At 47.1% G+C, this 17500-nt stretch overlaps 1 protein-coding gene across 1 annotated transcript in view; it reads right to left on the bottom strand.

Moving 5' to 3' along the window:
- bahcc1b (BAH domain and coiled-coil containing 1b) overlaps window positions 1-17500 on the bottom strand; it is a 56062-nt gene that overhangs the window by 21703 nt on the left and 16859 nt on the right. Inside the window, exons 3-10 of the mRNA XM_029456365.1 lie at window positions 11655-11813; window positions 7559-7669; window positions 5164-7218; window positions 4594-4699; window positions 3854-4047; window positions 3282-3422; window positions 1874-2061; window positions 1031-1403 (exon numbers count right to left, since the gene is read on the bottom strand). Of these exons, the coding sequence (XP_029312225.1) occupies window positions 1031-1403; window positions 1874-2061; window positions 3282-3422; window positions 3854-4047; window positions 4594-4699; window positions 5164-7218; window positions 7559-7669; window positions 11655-11813 (3327 nt within the window). The remainder of the gene's footprint in view (window positions 1-1030; window positions 1404-1873; window positions 2062-3281; window positions 3423-3853; window positions 4048-4593; window positions 4700-5163; window positions 7219-7558; window positions 7670-11654; window positions 11814-17500) is intronic.

Here is a 17500-nt window from a genome sequence, read left to right as displayed (position 1 = left end):
CGACATAAAACCATTTTCACAATCTGACAAACGGTACATAAAATGTATTTACAAGCAATTAAAGAAAATAGAAAATGTCTGAGTCTTCGAGGCCCTTTCTGTTTTAAATTCATTGCATTCTGTTCAGGCAGACAGGGTGACGCACGTGATCACATTTGGCATAATACACTGACAGCAGGGTGCAGAAAACACAGGGAGTGTGTGTGCTCACGTGTGTGTGTGTGTGTGTGTGTGTGTGTGTACAGTAGTGTATATTATATGTGTTGTGTGTGTGTGTCAGTGAGTGAGTGTATAGATCTATGTGGGATATTGATGACACCCTGCCGTTTTCCTGTGATTGCAGTGCCGGCCCTGTCACCCCTGCGCTCTTATTATTGATGGTATCCCTCCGCCCCCCTGACAACAAAGCCAGATGAATGCGTATCCTTCCGCCTGTACTTCTCAAGGACCCCTGAAGGATAAGGAGGGCCTGTCTGAAGATCTCGATGACCTTTCGCTTGTGACACACATGCAAGCTCAGACACACACACACACATGTGCACGCTGGCAGGTCACACACACACACACACACACACACACACACACACACACACACACACACACACACACATACACACACGCACACACACTGAGTGCTTTCTGTGACCTTAATGACTGACCTGCCCTCTGTCCCTCTTTAGCTTTTACAGAAAGAAAAATGCACAGACACACACACACACACACACACAGACACAGACACACACACACACACACACAGACACACACACACACACACACTCACACACACACAAGGACACACAGAGCAAGGGATCGGCAATGCTTCAAACAATTTCTGCAAAATCAAAAGAATTCCACGCTTCAAAGACCGGTGCTACATTTCTGCAGCAGCACCCTCCATCTCTCTCCCTCTCTTTGTTTTTACTCACACTACATCTCTCTGTCTCTTTCTTTGTCAGGTCTCTAACATCCTCTGTCTATAAAATTCAGACATTGCATTAGTTAGCCCACCTACAAACTTCTCCACACTCACCTGGCTCTAGGGATTGTGGGTAGTCCTGAGGTGGCTGTCCCTCTCCTCTGTCACTGCCCCTCTCCAACCCCTTAGAGAGGTGTGAAGGAGCAGGGCTGAGTGCCGGTGAGCGGGGCGCCGCCGCCCCCGGGCTCGGCGCAGGTGTCAGAGGGTTCGGTGGGTGCGGCCGCCGGGACGGGGACTGGTAGCAGGGCAACTGACGGCTGCTGGGACACATCCCTGGAGATGGCGTAGGCGTCTTGGGTGGAGGAGGGGTGTGGGAGAAGGGTTTGGCCACATGAGAGGTAGACGAAGAAGAGGAGGAGGGAGTTCTGGATGAAGAAGATTCGTGAATAGAGTCCTCTATGGTGATAGCATGCTCCTCGTGTTTTCTCTGTGGAAGAGGGGGAAATGCAAATGCATAAATACCTCATATTTATTATTGATTAAATAATATCATTATTTTAATATGCATTATTTATCAAGCAGTTTGCCTAAAACAAATAAGAATCCATAAAGGAGTCAGCCACACTGTTTGATTGTCAAATGCTCTGGCGAATGTGAGAGTGCAAAAGCACCACAACATCCTTATCAATGAAAGTCACTGGCTTAAATAATTAGCGCTGATTGTGACTCTGCATATGCTTTGGCGCTGTATGTATGTCAGTCCTGAAGACTCCAGAAGGGAAGAGGAACTTTTGCTTCACAATATTTCCGCACTTCCTTATTCACATTTTTCCACAATTGCACAATAATATGTTAACAGCATTTCACAAGTTTAGCCCAAAACATAACCCCTTTCTAAATGTGTTATATTTGACATTAATTCTATTATATTAAACGGGTTGTATTAGTATTAGTTACCTGTCCTAAGGAGTGGCGTTGCATGTGCTCCATGGCTCGCTGCTGCTGCTGGTGCTGATGCTGCAGGGCGTACAGCTCCTGTTGCCGTAGGAATGAGGAGCGGGAGTAGACGGGGTGATGCTGCAGATGAGAAGGGGGGCCCCTACCTCCGTACACAGGGGGCCACAGACCTGACTGCTCCAAAACCTCTGGAGTAGGAAACAGAGAGAAACAGAAATAAGAAATAACAGAAACTCACACCTTTAAACATTTTGAATAAAGAAGAAGCAGACATGTTTTCATGGCTGCAGAGTTGCAGGAAAGTCATAGAGAGAAAATGTTCTTTTGAATATGTGGGGTTGCAGGAAGCTCGGCCACTTTAACTAAAAGATGAAACAACTGTGGCCTGTATGAGCTGCATGTTGGCCACAATCAATGAATGCATGCTTCACATCCTCCATTCACCTTCTTTAGCTCTTTCTATTTCTAATGATGCTGATTTTTTATTCAGGGAAACACACATTTTCTTCAAAGACTCACCCTGGGCATATGAATTAAGATACACACACACACACACACACACACACACACACACACACACACACACACACACACACACACACTTGTACATGCAGACCCACACACACGCACATGCACACATCCCTCCTTGGCTGCCTTGTCGCTGGGAACCTTTGTTCTGTGAGATTAGCCTGAGTGGGCTAATGTTTCCCAGGGGAAGGGTTCAGTGGATGCACTTCCCCTCTCTGCAGGAACTCCCACGGAGCGAGGCAAGGGAGGCGGGAGATAATTAAATTTCACAGCCTGTTTGCAAAGCAGCATTGACGCGCACACACATACACACACACACACACACACACACACGCACAAACACAAAAGGCGCACACACTCTTTTCTCTCTCGCAATGGCTGAGATGTACAGCCCAACCCCTAACACCGAGCAATGTCTCATGGTGTTCCAGACATGAGCACAACTAACTTTAGATGTCCACTCACACACACACAGACACACAGACAGACAGACAGACAGACAGACAGACACACACACACACACACACACACACACACACACACACACACACACACACACACACAAGGTCCAGTGCTCCACCAGAGATGAACGCCAGTTAAAATGGTTTGCATAACGCTTGGCACATGCAGAGGGCGGCAATGGAATAGCTGCTCCCATTAACGAAGCTATAAAACACGGTCCCACTGACAGAGGGACTTAGTTGAGCATTATATTATGATTAGCCAATGATACTAAAACTCTGGGAGAGGAATGGCAGCGGCTCCGATGGTACAAATGGAGAGGAGGGAGGTAGGGGGCAGTAAGTACGGGTAGACAGCTATGTATATGGTCTCTGCTGGATGTAAGTGTGTGCTGTTGTAAAAAGGATGCTTAGGTTACCGAGGTGATGATGAGGCCCGGGTTCTGAAGGAAGGACCACCAGCTGGGAGTTGGGGTCTTGGGTGAGCGACCCCAAGACGGGCTGCAGAGAGCTGGGCAGACCTGGTGGGAAGCCGGGACTCATTCCCACGTGGCTCAGACCTGGAATAACGAGGACAGCATTTAAATACTTCTTTTACTGAACAAACAAAAGATCGCGCTGGTGCTCTTTAAACTTGTAGAAAAGAGCAAACTTCTGGCGCTGACAGGCTGAATGTGGAGCAGTGTTAGTTTAGTTTGAAAGTCTTTGTAGCTCATTTATACAAAGCAATTGTTATTCAACATGAAGCCCATCAATAACAGTTTTAAATGTATTGTTTTAAACACCTACGTTGTTTTTTTAAGAAATCATTTAGAAGAAATAGATAAAAAAGACCTCTGGATTTAGCATTATTAACAACCGTGAAACATTATTCAATATGAAATCGCACTGATCTCAATAAAACAATACAAAAAACATATTGATATTGAGAGTATTTGAGGTACAGACCAGGTTCTATGTATAAAATGTGCTGCCCCTCCACTCTACTCACTGTATGAATGTCCCATCCAGAGGGAGGGACTTCCTGTCCTTTGCATCCAGTGGTGGTGCGCTGGATGAGCATGTGCGGCGGGGTCCGCCCCTAACCTACTGGCCCCTCCGGGAACCAAGAGGTGAGAGGTCAGGTCACCGTGGCAGCTACTGGAAGGGTGTATCCTGGCGAACTCCACGCGATCCTTGTTTTCCCTGTCGTGGCGTGAGGCGGGAGGAACTTTGTGATTATCTTGATTATCCCTCTATTGTCACCATCATCATCATCATCATCATCATCATCACCATCATTATGATCATTATATTCATCCTTGTCATCTTCATTACCACTACTACCATTATAATCATCAAGAAAAGGAAATGTGACGGCAACAGGAACAGCCATCATCTTGTGCCTGGTCTATGAGTTCTCATTATATGTTTTCTTCCCTTAATATGACTACATAATAAGAGCCTGATACTTCAGAGACATCCGTATTAGTCCCTGTAACATTAATGCACCACATCTCATCTTCGAGAGAAAGAGAGAGAGTGAGGGGAACAGAAATACCACATCAAAGGGTGAGAAGAGTAAATGGAGTGAGGGGATGAGAGAAAAGAGAACTCAGACTGGGAGAGAGAAGCCGAGAGAATAAAAGAACTGCAGCTTATCAGATGAGAGGAAGAAATGAATAGATGCTACCGGGTGCATGTGGGTGTCCATGTGTTCGCATGTGTTGGTGTTTATGAATTTAAGCGTACCTCATGATCATTTCTCTGTCCAGGTGATGAAGGTTGATCTGCTCCTCTGTCATCCTCTTCCTCTCCTCTGCCTCCCGACCAAGAGGATACATAGAGCGTGATACTCCTGAGTAGTAAATACAGTCACAGTAACATCAAAGATATCATTAGATGACAATGTTTCAAACATGCGTGTGTCTGAAAACACTCCGAGGACATACTGCTTCTTCAAAAGGGAAAGTCTACAAGTAGATGTTTGTACACTTAATGTCTTATTGTGATGTTCGTTGCATTCGTTGAGATTTTTACCTTTTCTTGCATAACTATAACAAAAAGTGACGTTTTTTACACATCTTTTTTCCCCTGAATGTGCATAATGGTGAGTATAGTCACAAGCTCTGACATGCTTAAAGCTTCTCTGCAAAGTTGCCTTCGTTTTGGCCGGTTTATCACAGAAACAAGTCCGCAGTAACCGTCATGAAGGATAAGATACTGTACAACACCAATAATAGATTATTCCCTTTATGTAGCCCAGAGCACAGAAATAGCATTAATTGACTTTCAGCGCGAGGAGCATTAATGGTGTCTGACCTTTCATGCTGGGCAGCACCCTGCCCTGTCTGCTGTGTCCAGGGGTGTTGTCTGGGGAACGATGGGGGGGCCTGGCTACCGCAACCGCAATACCCACCGGAGGCTGTCGCACCTCCCCCTCACCTGCCTCCCCTGCCTCCTTCCCACCTCTGTCCCCCCTCTCGCCCTCGTTAGTGGAGCCTCGGCGAGGAGGGAGCGACTGTTTGGGAGGGTCTTGCAGGGAGGTGTTGCTTTTAGCTCCTCCTCTGTCCCCCTTCTCTGATCTCTCTCCACCCTGCTTGAGGCAGCCCAGACCTCCAAAGGGCCCCCGCTGTGGCAGCAGCAAAGGCTGCTGGGAGCTGTAGTTCATTAGGTTTTTCATGGCACTGCCCTCACCCTCAGTGGTGTGTGATGAGGAGCGGGATAAAGCTGGAGGCGCTTGAGAATGGGGCTGGTTGTGGTCACTGTTTGGAGCTCTGGTGCTGAGCCCTCTTACTTCACCATTACCAACTGATGCATGATGGGAGCCTTTTCTCTGGTCCTCTTGGTAGCCCGCTCGAGCCCCCCAGGAAGATGCTGTCTGACCTCCATCTCTTCCCTTCTCTTCTGTACTTGCCCCATGGCTGCTGTGCTGCTGGTGCCGTATTCTTGCAACCTTTTGTCCCTCCCTCTGTGATGCTGCCCCTGACCCCACCCTCCCATCAGGATGCGGGCCTGATTGGGAACAGTCCCTGAAGGGAGGAGTGCTAGTGTTGGGGCCATTCCTGGATGTGCCCTGTCCAGCACCAGGGTGCGTCCCCTGGGCCTCGAGTGGGAGTGAGGGCCGGTAAACATCGTCCACAACCTCTACGTCTCTGAAGGATGAAGATGTGTCCAGGCTGCAGGAGCGCAGTTCAGGCTGAGAGCTCACGTTAGAGCTCGGTTTGTGGAAGTGCTGTGTCTGGTGGCTCCAGTCAGGAGGTTTGTCAGCCTTGCCATATCCCAGCTGCTGCTGGTGTGGCTGGGATTTATCTTTCTTTTGGCAACTACTAAGTCGACTGGGGTGATGAGACGGACTTTCAAAAGAACCTTCTCCACTCTTGTCATCGGACTTTCTCCCCCCTCCTCCTGCTCCACGACAGTCAGTGGCTGCCAGTTCTCCGAGTGGTCCAACTGAGGGCACATAAGTTGGGCCAATGACTTTCGCTTCCCTGCCAGACCCTCCAGGGGTGGATGCTGGATCTTTGGAGGGCGTCAGTGTAAGAGGGGCAGGGGGACAGTAAAAGTCAGGATGAGGGTGGTGATGTGCATGATGTAGCCAACCTCCTGCCACTGTGGACCCCATGTGCAAAGCATGAGGAGGAGGTGGCGGAGGGGGAGGAGGAGGCATGGAGTAGGAGGCCACAGAGTGGGGGTTTGGAGGTGCCAAGATGGCTGTCGCTGCAGCCGCACCTCTTCTCATACATTCATTGGAAGAAGCTGAGGATTCGCTGATCCTCATCTCCCCATTTATGGGTCCATCCTTGGAGCACCGCCTGCCTCCTCCAGATGGAGGTCTACCCACCCCACCACCACTGCAGCTGTTCAGGGCTCTTTCCCTTCCTCCAGAGCCAGTCTCTGCTATCGAACCACTGGACAGTTTACAGGCACTCATATGTTTTGTCTCCTGACTGCCCGAGTCACTGTCTCTGTACTCCTTGTGTCGCTCCAGAGGGTGTCTGTGATCCTCCTCCCTGCCCTGCGGTGTGAGGTGAGGAAGGAGGGCATGGTGAGGGTGGGGGTAAGCTTGGTGGTGGTGGCCGGACGGAGTGGTGGCAAGGTTTGTCTGATGAGAATGGTGATGATGAAGCTGATGTTGCTTGTCTTTGCTCTCCTGGTGTCGCTCTTTGCTGCTGGATCGCTCCTTCACCTTTGACACGGATGAAACTCCTTTCTCGACCACATCTTTGGCGCTCTTCCCGCCTCCTCCCCCATTGTCCGTCTCTCGGCTGCAAGAGCCGAGTGGGTGGCCTGGAGCGGTCCTGGACAGCGGAGGAAGGCTGTGACTGGTGGAGAGCAGAGGGGGCTGGGGAGGAAGGCCTCTCAGGTAGAAGTGATCTGGAGAGAGAGGAGAAGAATTTAAATTTAGTTTATCGCAATATCTTAATACAAAAATGAAACAATGCAAAATAATCATATTTAACTTCGCTTTTTGGGCAAATGACTAAAAAATACAAATATATTTAATGTTTTAAATGTCACAGTTATCATCTAGACCAGTAAACTGTGACACCCCCTACTTAAAATATATAATAAAATATGAAAATTTGAAAAACGTACCAGCTGTACTTACTCCTTAAGTGCTGACTAAGCAGTTTAGAGGGAGTATATTTAAAGCTATTTTGCCCCCCCACACACACACACACACACACACACACACACACACACACACACCTACCTTTTTGAGTTTCATAGAAGCGGTGCTGTCCATAGAGACCGTTGCTATGGTGATCCAGGGGACTCATGGGGAGAAAAGGAGAAGCAAGACTTCCTGAATAGCTGGGGTACCCTGTCACAGGGAGGGAGAGGGAGAAAGAATTGATGTCTCTCCGCAGCGTTGACATTCAGCAACCCTCTAAACAAACAGTTTATCTCTACAATATATCATGAAATGGGGCCATTTTGAGGAAAACACAGAAAGAATATGGCCAGTTAGTGCTACGTTCACCATAAATGCAGTTTTTGCACTAACACGCCACAAGAGTTGACATTATTTACAGTGGACAAAGTGGTGACAGAAACCACAGCAGACGGCTACTGCCAAGTGTTTCGCAGCATTCAACTGGATGGAATTTGCTCTTCTACAAAACACATTTTTCTCAAACCCAAGACAAATAGTATGAAGCATCGCAAACACTCTCCTCCCCCCCTCCCTCCTTAAAACACACACATAGTCCTCCCAGGAGGTCAATGGGAGGTGAACGGTCGTTCCACTCTGTTCTTCGTCTTCAAGGACGTTGAACTGTATCGTACGATGGAGGAGGTCTTTGTGGTGGTTTGAGTCGGTGGGGGCGGATGGGTGAAGGGATGGGTGAGGGTCGGCGTGTATGTGTGCGTGGGGTTGTCGTGGTGGTTGAGGAGGGGTGTTATTGGGAGGGGGGGAAAACAGCAAAGTCACCACAAGCCCATGCACATACACAAGTACACAAACACACACACAGAGGAGGCACACAACTCCTCGTGATGGGGCCAAAAGGCTTGGACTGTGTGTGTGTGTGTGTGTGTGTGTGTGTGTGTATGTGTGTGTGCTTTCCAGCAGCTGGTTTCATGCCCCACAGAGTGTCCTTGCCGGCCCGTTAATTGGCAGCCGTTAAAAGTTTAACGGTGGTGGCCAAAGTAAACAGCACTCCATAAAAACTCATCCTACGCATTCCACAGTCGCACTGCAAAACCACCAACACCCCCTCTCTGCTCCCAGCATGTGTGTGTGTGGGACTCAGTGTGTCTGCGTGCTCATGCTGCAATGTAGATGCATGACTGTGTACACTCCACTGTCTGTATGTGTGTGTGTGTGTGTGTGTGTGTGTGTGTGTGTGTGTGTGTGTGTGTGTGTGTGCGTGTGTGTGTGTGTGTGTGTGTGATTACTCTGACTGGTTAACAACCAGTGAATCTAAATGGCGACAATTAGCCAAAAGGCTCTATCAGCCATCTAAAGCCAATCCCCCGGGTAATGATGAGTGATAAAACTCAGGAGGGAGGGAGGGAGGGAGGGGAGATGAGAAAGAAGAAGAGGGGAACAAAGACGGCAGAGGGACACGGTGGGAAAAAAAGTAAGGAGGAGGAAGAAAGGAAAAGAAGAAGGGATAGTGGAGGTGAGCGTTTGAACGAACGATGTAAGGACAGTAAAAGTAAAAGAGACACAGAAGAACAGGGCTGTCAATATGAAAAGCCCCCAATCTGGTGCTGCTGTGAGGCGTATGAGAGAGGGGAGTGTGTGTGTGTGTGTGTGTGTGTGTGTGTGTGTGTGTGTGTGTGTGTGTGTGTGTGTTGTGGAGGATGTGTGTGTGTGAGGGGGGATGGAAGATGAAGGAGGAAGTGCAAGGGAAGTGGAGAGCTTTGAGATGGCTGAGATGAGAGGAAAGTGGAAAGGGAGGTAAGGAGAGGAGCGAGAGCACATGAGAGAGGGGACGAAAAACAAGGACAGGTGTGGAAGAGGGAGAGCGCGAGGATAGCCGTGTGTGTCTGTGTTGTGTGTGTGTGTGTGTGTGTGTGTGTGTGAGAGGGAAAATGTGCTGTTTCAACTGTGCATTTCTTCGTGAATATGTCTGTGACTCTGTGTGTGTGTGTGTGTAGTGTGTGTGTGTAGTGTGTACATCGGCCAGGTTTCTTCGCTCTGCGCTGGCTACACTCCACTCTCTGGACCGTGGCCAGCTGGCAGACCGCCTACCGGAGCTCCCTGGCTTGAATTCTTAAAAACAATCATTTGTAGTGTGCGTGCACGTGTTCGTGCATGAGAGTGTGTGTGTTCAGACATCAAAGCCGAGCCACACAGACACAAAATCTGTCTGATAGGCACACACATTCTCCCTCCACACACACACAGACACACATTCTTGCTCTCTTTTCACCGCCGCTGCTCTCCCGTGTTCACGTTGAAGTCCTGCCTCCGACTCTTTCTATGAATCTGATTTAACACAGTCACTCCGGGCGACATTAGTGCTCATTTTCGAGGCTTAACTGTTGCTATTTATCGCTCGACGAGCTGCAAATGAGGCAGTCGTACAAACAAAACTCTTGTCTCCTTTGAAGCTTTAAAGCTGCATCAGGAGAGACTTCTATGTAACAACACAGCTCTTATGAGTGCGTTGTATCAGCTTAAATCACACATGTTGGCCGCAGTGAAGAAGTGTCCTGTCTGCAGGAGCCAGTTTGACTTATTTGCCCTAATTAAATTCTGGTGTGTACACTTCACAAACAGGATGTGACATATTAAAACATATAGGAGGGAAATAAAATACTCATAAACAGCCGTTCTGTTGCAGGTAGACTATTTAACTCATGCTGTCAGATAAGTCAGAAGAGGGACATTTTTATATGTCATAGCAGGAAATCACAAGTGTAACTAATAACACTAACAAGTCAGCGTGTGCAACACCCGGATGTGGCTCACCTGGATGGAATGCAGTCTTGATGAATGTTATTTAACACCTGTGAGTGCAGCGGTCACAGAACTGGTTCAAGAGCTTTACTTTGTACCATATCAAAGAAAAACAAATACAGTTACCGTCTGCACCCAAAGCTGACTGGGTTCCATTTAATTCTTTTGCAAACATGTTTGGAGACGACAAATACTTTCCCAAGGCGACAGAACTGTGTGTTATCGCTTACTCGCTCAGATTTTGTGAAAAGCTGGCGAAACGTGACATTCGGATTCTGACTGTTTTCACCGGTAGTTGAGAAACACAGCCTGTGGCGGAAACTGTCTTTCTGTTGAAGCCTCTCTTTTTTTTTTTGGAGGTTATCTGTTTGGACCCATCTCGCTGTCAAATCCTCTTACACACACACACACACACACACACACACACACACACACACACACACACACACACACATACATACCTGAAAAGGACAGATAACTAAGTCAGGCTCACTCTTTGACCACAAACGGTTAACAGCCGAAAGAGGACACGATGCATGTGGATGCGCACATTACTTTGTGTGCGTGTGTGTCTGATCAGGAAGGTGGCCGTTGGAGGTCGGTTAGCCCAGAAGGGGCCCTGAGGGTGGGGTTGCGGTCGGAGGGGGAGGAGGCTGTGAGGAGGGTGGAAATGGGGGTAAGTTTCAGTCTGTGTGTGTGTGTGTGTGTGTGTGTGTGTGTGTGTGTGTGTGTGTGTGTGTGTGTGTGTGTGAGGGGGGGGAGTGTAGGAGCTCATGAAACTTAAAACTCACCCCTAAAAGCGAGCAGGGGGGCTGAGAGATGAGTGAGTGAAAGGAGGCTGAAGTGTATTTATTACAGCCGATTCTGATGTTATTTCTGCTGTGTGTGTGTGTGTGTGTTTGTGTGTGTGTGTGTGTGTGTGTGTTTGTTTGTGTGTTTATGTGGCAAGAGGAAGAGGAAGGCTTCGCTCGTGCACCATTTTCGAAAGCGTCACGGTGCTCGAGCTCTGAACTAGAAAACCGCCACAAACACAAAGCCACATGCTGGCTGTTATTCAGAGCCAGAGGAGAGGTGTGTGTGTGTGTGTGTGTGTGTGTGTGTGTGTGTGTGTGTGTGTGTGTGTGTGTGTGTGTGTGTGTGTGTGTGTGTGTGTGTGTGTGTGTTTCTATAAGTAGCATCATCTGAGGCATTGCTGCTGCGCGTGTTTGGCCTCAGCTCAGTGTTGGTTAAACCACTTAATGGCTCCATCTCGATCTAATCCCAAACCAAGACCCTGGATTAACCGGAGACCCAAGCACTCTGGGCTGCCTCCTGCGTGTGTGTGTGTGTGTGTGTGTGTGTGTGTGTGTGTGTGTGTGTGTGTGTGTGTGTGTGTGTGTGTGTGTGTGTCTCTTACCTTCATGTGAATGGGGGAACCAGATAGGGGAAGCGCTCGAATGGGGTCCATGCCTGTAGGAGGGGGAGGAGGGCGAGGCAGCAGGTCCCGACGGGTGAGGAGGGTGGGAGGGCGGCGACCCCAGACTGCTGGCCAGGAAGGAACCCATGAAGGAAGCACCTGAGAGACACAGAGGCTAGAGGTTAGAGAGGTGATCGCTGATAAAATACGACTCTAGCAGGGGGGGAGGGTTCTACTGAGGTGCTAATGAGCAAGCGGCACCACAGAAGAAGTATTTAGAAGTATGTCTGTTAAACTGAGAAAAGAGTAAATGTGCTATAACCCAAATGTTTCATGCACGTCTCATTTTAAAATCCTCAACAATGCCTGGGATTTTCCATCGGTGCCCGCGTGTATGTGTCACTTGTTGCTCGCAAACATGCCGCCGCCATTGATAAATAACACGTGGCACTGGACCTAGAAGTCCTACAAAACAAAGCAGTAGCATTTCTCTACATTATCAAGGCAACATAGTGTCACTTCAATATAAACATGTCTGGACCGAGAACCCAGAAAGACTTTGAGGTTCTATGTTTCTCTTTTTAGCGAGTAAAAACGTGGCAGATCTGGAAGGTATTAGTAGAAAAAGAAAATGAAATTTCATGACCGACCCTAGAGGAATGAATCCCTTCAAGCTACATTCACGCTGCAGCTCCAAGTGTCCCAATTCTGATCATTTGTTCTCCACATGTGACACATGTCTGTTTTTTTCTTTCAGACTTATGATCAGGAAAAGACTTCAAGGTGACTTTCGTTTCTCTCGATTCTGATCTGAATGGGTATAAACTCGGGCGTGAGACACGTGACTAAAATCCAACTGGAGTTTGAACGCTCAAATATGTCACTGTTGATGATTTTCACCTGAGACTGTTGTCATCATTTTGATGCCGGTCGCAGTCAGCATGAAAAGGGCTCTAATGCACTGGAGTAACAGAACAAACGACGTAACAAAACTTGATGTGGGGATCTCGCTAATTTCCCTTAGAAATTCTGTTTTGGTGGAGATATTTTGGGGCCTAATTAGTCGTGTACTATGTTGGCTGCAATTGAAAAAAGTCCCTCTAGCCGCTTTCAGATCGACTTAAGCCTTGAAAGAAAAAGAAATGCAGCTCCCTCATTCATTTGAATGAAGCCAGTCGTTGCCAACACACACACACACACACACACACACACACACACACACACACACACACACACACACACACACAAAAGCAGGGTTGTCTGGCAAAAAAGAATCAACACAGTGTCATCAGCCAAGGCGCTGCACTTGCCAACAATACGTGCAATCACAGTCTTGGTAGATTACTTTGAGACGTGAACGCCATGTTTCCAGTTTACCTCACGGTCGCTGCGATGACAGATGAAATGATTGCCGGCGTGATAACTCTCGAGAGTTTTAAACCGCATCTCAAAAGCATCTGTTGATCTAACTGGAAATTCTAGCGCAGGTCTGATTTTGGACTGAACTTGCGGGTTTTAGCGAGTAGATCGGTGGATTTAGCTCTAGTGGTCTAGTGGCTCAGGATGTAGCGCTATCGTCCGCTAATCAGAACATCGGCGGTTCAATCGCTGCAGTCTACACGTCAGGGGGCGGCTCCTTGGGTGAGATACTGAACTCCAATTTGCTCAGCGTGTGCATGTGAATGTTTGCTACTCCTGATTTGCAGGTGGCACCTTGTATGGTGGCCTCTGCTACCAGTGTATGAATGTGTGTATGAATGGGTGAATGCTGCCTTGTGTTGTAAAGCGCTTTGAGTGGCCACTCAGACTAGAAAAGCGCCATATAAATGCACTCCATTTACCATTCATAGATGTACATACTTTAACCTACTTGTCCTTCCCAAATTCAGACGTTCTGGTTTGAACGTCACTAACAAAGATGTCGGTAAGTCCAACACCAAGCTTCCCCAACAGATGCTACATCCAGGTTTTCTATAGCCTATGATCCGTGTGAATGGCAATTAAACATAACAATGGACGGAGAGGAAATGCAGCGGAAACTTGAAACGTGTTGGAAAGATTGTTGACCAATCATATAAAAGTTTGGAACCAGGGGCGAACACGCTCGGCTCAGTTTGAAGGTATTTCCACTTATCAGCATGCTCTCATTTAGTGGAACAACCCGAACAGTTGTAGGGGAAGGAAGAAACAAATCCGTGGGGAGTCAGGTAATTAGTCACTGGATGGAGAGAGAGAGAGACAGAGAGAGAGAGAGAGAGAGAGAGAGAGAGAGAGAGAGAGAGAAGAGAGAGAGAGAGAGAGAGGAGAGAGAGAGACAGAGAGACGAGAGACAGAAGAGAAAGACAGAGAGAGACAGGAGAGAGATAGAGAGAGGAGACAGAGGAGAGAGAAGAGACAGAGAAGAGAGAGAGAGAGACATAGAGACAAGAGAGAGGAAAGCGAGAGAGAGAATAGAGGAGAGAGAGAGAGAGAGAGATGGAGTGAGAGAGAGAGAGAGATAGGGAGAGAGAGATAGAGACAGAGAGAGCAGAGAGACGAGAGAGATAGATAGAGCAGATAGCTAGATAGATCATCTAAGAATAGAGTCCCCTGAGAGGATATCTATAGAGTGGCGATCCTCCCGATCTCGCTTTCGCGATTTATATCTGGAGCTAGGAAGATCCGATCTCTTTACGTTCTCGTGAGAGGCGAGTTGGGTCTCCACCCATAAATGCTGCCTCGCATCAGAGACAATTACCACAACCACAACAGTCCATATTGGAGTCACACACACACACACACACACACACACACATGTACAGTACCCTCACCTCAACCACGACCCGACGCCCTAACAACCACAACCACAAGTGCCTTCAACTGTCTGCCAATCTGTCTCTCTCTCTCTCACACACACACATACACACGCACACACACACACACACCTACACACACGCACACACACATTAGAACAAGGGCATGGGAGATGGAGCAGGGGTGTGTATTAGCAGACAAATCAGAAAGACGTGTGTGTGTGTGTGTGTGTGTCTATTTATACAGCTGGATCTGAAGCATTGAAAACAAACACACACACACACACACACACACACACACACACACACACACACACACACACACATATGAAGATAATTTAAAAGCAGAAACCCCTCCATCTTTTGCACTTGATATTTTCACACTCATAATAAATTTGGAGCAAGAAGAAACTTTCCCTTCTAGACATTTATTCTCTCTCTCTCTCTCACAGTGTTTTCTTTTCTCCAAATCTTTTCTTGTACAACTGTAGATCAGTGGTCTTTCAGCCAGTCATAATATAACCCCACCCCCCCCCCCCCCCCCCCCCTGGCAGAGCAGACTCTCACACAGACACTGCAACAGATATTAGGAGAGAAAAGCTCGTTTCCAGCTGAGCGGCCATGCATTTCTGAAATTACACAAGGCATCTTGAAGAGCCTCAAAGGGCCATAAAAGTTGACTTGTATTATATAAGACATAAAAAGAAATGAGCTACACTGATTTCAAACAGTAGTGATATTGATAAGTACGTTTAATGGTGTAAATATTCGACATTCCTTGGAGACTTTCCCACCACAGCTGTTCTTTAATCTCTCACCCTCTCAGATCTCCTCCCTTCCCCCATCTTGTTTCCATTTACTCATCTCTTTTTCCTCTCCCCCTCTCCCCCCCCTGCCATCCCCTCTTTCCTGTCGACCCCTCTCTGTCTGTTTTCTGTTGGCGAGTTGAGGAGAAAATCCTATTTGCCCACTCCCTCTGGCCTGCTGATATGGAAAATCATCTCGGAGGCCAGCCACTAACGTAAACCTTATTTCCATCAATGTTTGTCTTCTTCCTCCTCCCCTTCGTTTCTTCCTGCCCTCTGTTTCCGCCTTTGTTTTTACCCCCGATCCGCACATTCCCCTTCCCCATGTGTCACCGCTGCATCCTCTCCAAAGCGTCACGTATGATCAGCCACAACAGATTAGATACAAACAAACATTACATAAGCTCCACTTATCAGTGGGTTTGATTTTCCGATCAACAGATCTGTCAAAAGTTCAACTCCGACCCGAGTGACATCACGATAACGAGCAGCTTATTAATATATGTGCATATGGTATTTACTATAAATACAAGCTGCTGACTGAGGAAACAGCTCCGTTCAGACTCCGCAGCGGTAATTAAAGTAGAAAATGTGTTCGTACGCTTCACATTTTTTTTTTCCCAGTTGGCATCATGACTGGAAAAGTGTGTCAACACACAAGCAGCGAATCCTCCGATGTTGACAATCCAAGGTAATAAGAATCCGAATTATGAGTTTCTATTCATGCTAATACAGCCAGCTGTACTTACAGTGAGCAAAATCTGCTTTAGGTTATTCATGATTGACTGTAATGTGATTTTCTGAGGGGAAAATCCACTCAAAAACACTTAAACACTGTTTTATAAAAAATATAAAAACAACAAGTGCTGGAAACGGGCCTTTGCTTTTCTGGGCAGGTTTTTTGCTACTTGGCATATTTCTGGTATTCTCACGGATAACAGGGCCAAACATAAATTTTAGGATGTCGTTATATTTCCAGCGCAGCCACGGTGGAGTTTGATAGCAGCAAATGTGGAGATTGAACAGTATAAACGTCAGGATTTGGTGTCTCTGCTTCACAATTTAACAGCCAGAGCTTCAGAGACGCCATTTTACGCTGATGTTTAACCGTCATGTGGGGAGAAATCTACCTACGAAAAGCAAAGAAATACTAAATTCTCCACAGAAAGTAGCATTTTAACTGGGAAACTGTCACACTATCGCTGCTCTGAAAAGAGGATTGAAATAACACCTGTGACAGTGTTGGAATATTTAAGGCTGAGATTTATTATTTAACCCCAAAAGGATAAAAGTTTGGTAAAAAAAAGGAAAGTTGTCTCCAAGTGTGCGAGGAAAAAGCTGCATTTTGTTTTCTACGAGTGCACTGATGTGTTCCCACCTTTAAAGGTACACTACAACAGTTTTAATTAAGGATGAATCCCGTTTGCTCTAAATGTGTTTAGATTTTAAACACTTTAAACGCTTTCATGCGAAATTCAAAGAAAGCGTCCGATGTTGAAAAGCACCCAAAAAACTCAAGGTTACTTTCTCCTTCTTGGATTATAACAGATCTGCTCTTACATTTATCAAACCAACTCATATAGAGAACATGCAGTATGTTGCGTACGCCAAGGTAAAATGAAATCTATGTGATAAAAAAAGGACCCTGCGCCCTCTTTTGTGTGTTTGTCTCAGCGGCTGCTGAAGTGTGCTTGAACATCTACAGTGAAACAAAACAATGTGACAACAGATAACAGGCCAGACCCTCCCAAGGTTTCTCACTATTCTAAAGAGAGAAAGGGATGATGAAGAGGAAGAGGAGGATGATGAAGAAGGAGAGACACCAGAAGGAGGGGCTGATATAATGAATGTCACAAGGAGGAGAGAAGCAAACGCATATAAAGTAATGGAGGAATATTCTTCACTTTAGCTCTTTGAATGGACTGCTGCTGATCAATACACACACACACACACACACACACACACACACACACACACACACACACACACACACACCTGGAAGGATGACAAGTTAAATCGATCTGCATCCGATAGAAGATCAATATCGTCTCGTGCTTTATTGTCACATTTGCCAATTAACAAAAGCCTCTGTCCACACCCTGATATACTGAACACGCTGTCTCACACACAGAGTTTCTCGAGTCTTCCGCTGGCAGTGACCACTGAGAGAGCTTGAAAGCCTGACAGTACAAGTCTCAGTGTGTGTGTGAGTGTGTGTGTGTGTGTGTGTGTGTGTGTGTGTGTGTGT

Source organism: Cottoperca gobio, chromosome 19 (genome assembly GCF_900634415.1).
Source record: "Cottoperca gobio chromosome 19, fCotGob3.1, whole genome shotgun sequence".
NCBI lineage: Eukaryota > Metazoa > Chordata > Actinopteri > Perciformes > Bovichtidae > Cottoperca > Cottoperca gobio.
The sequence above is the reverse complement of the archived record's forward strand: the minus strand, read 5'-3'. Positions and strand labels throughout refer to the sequence as shown.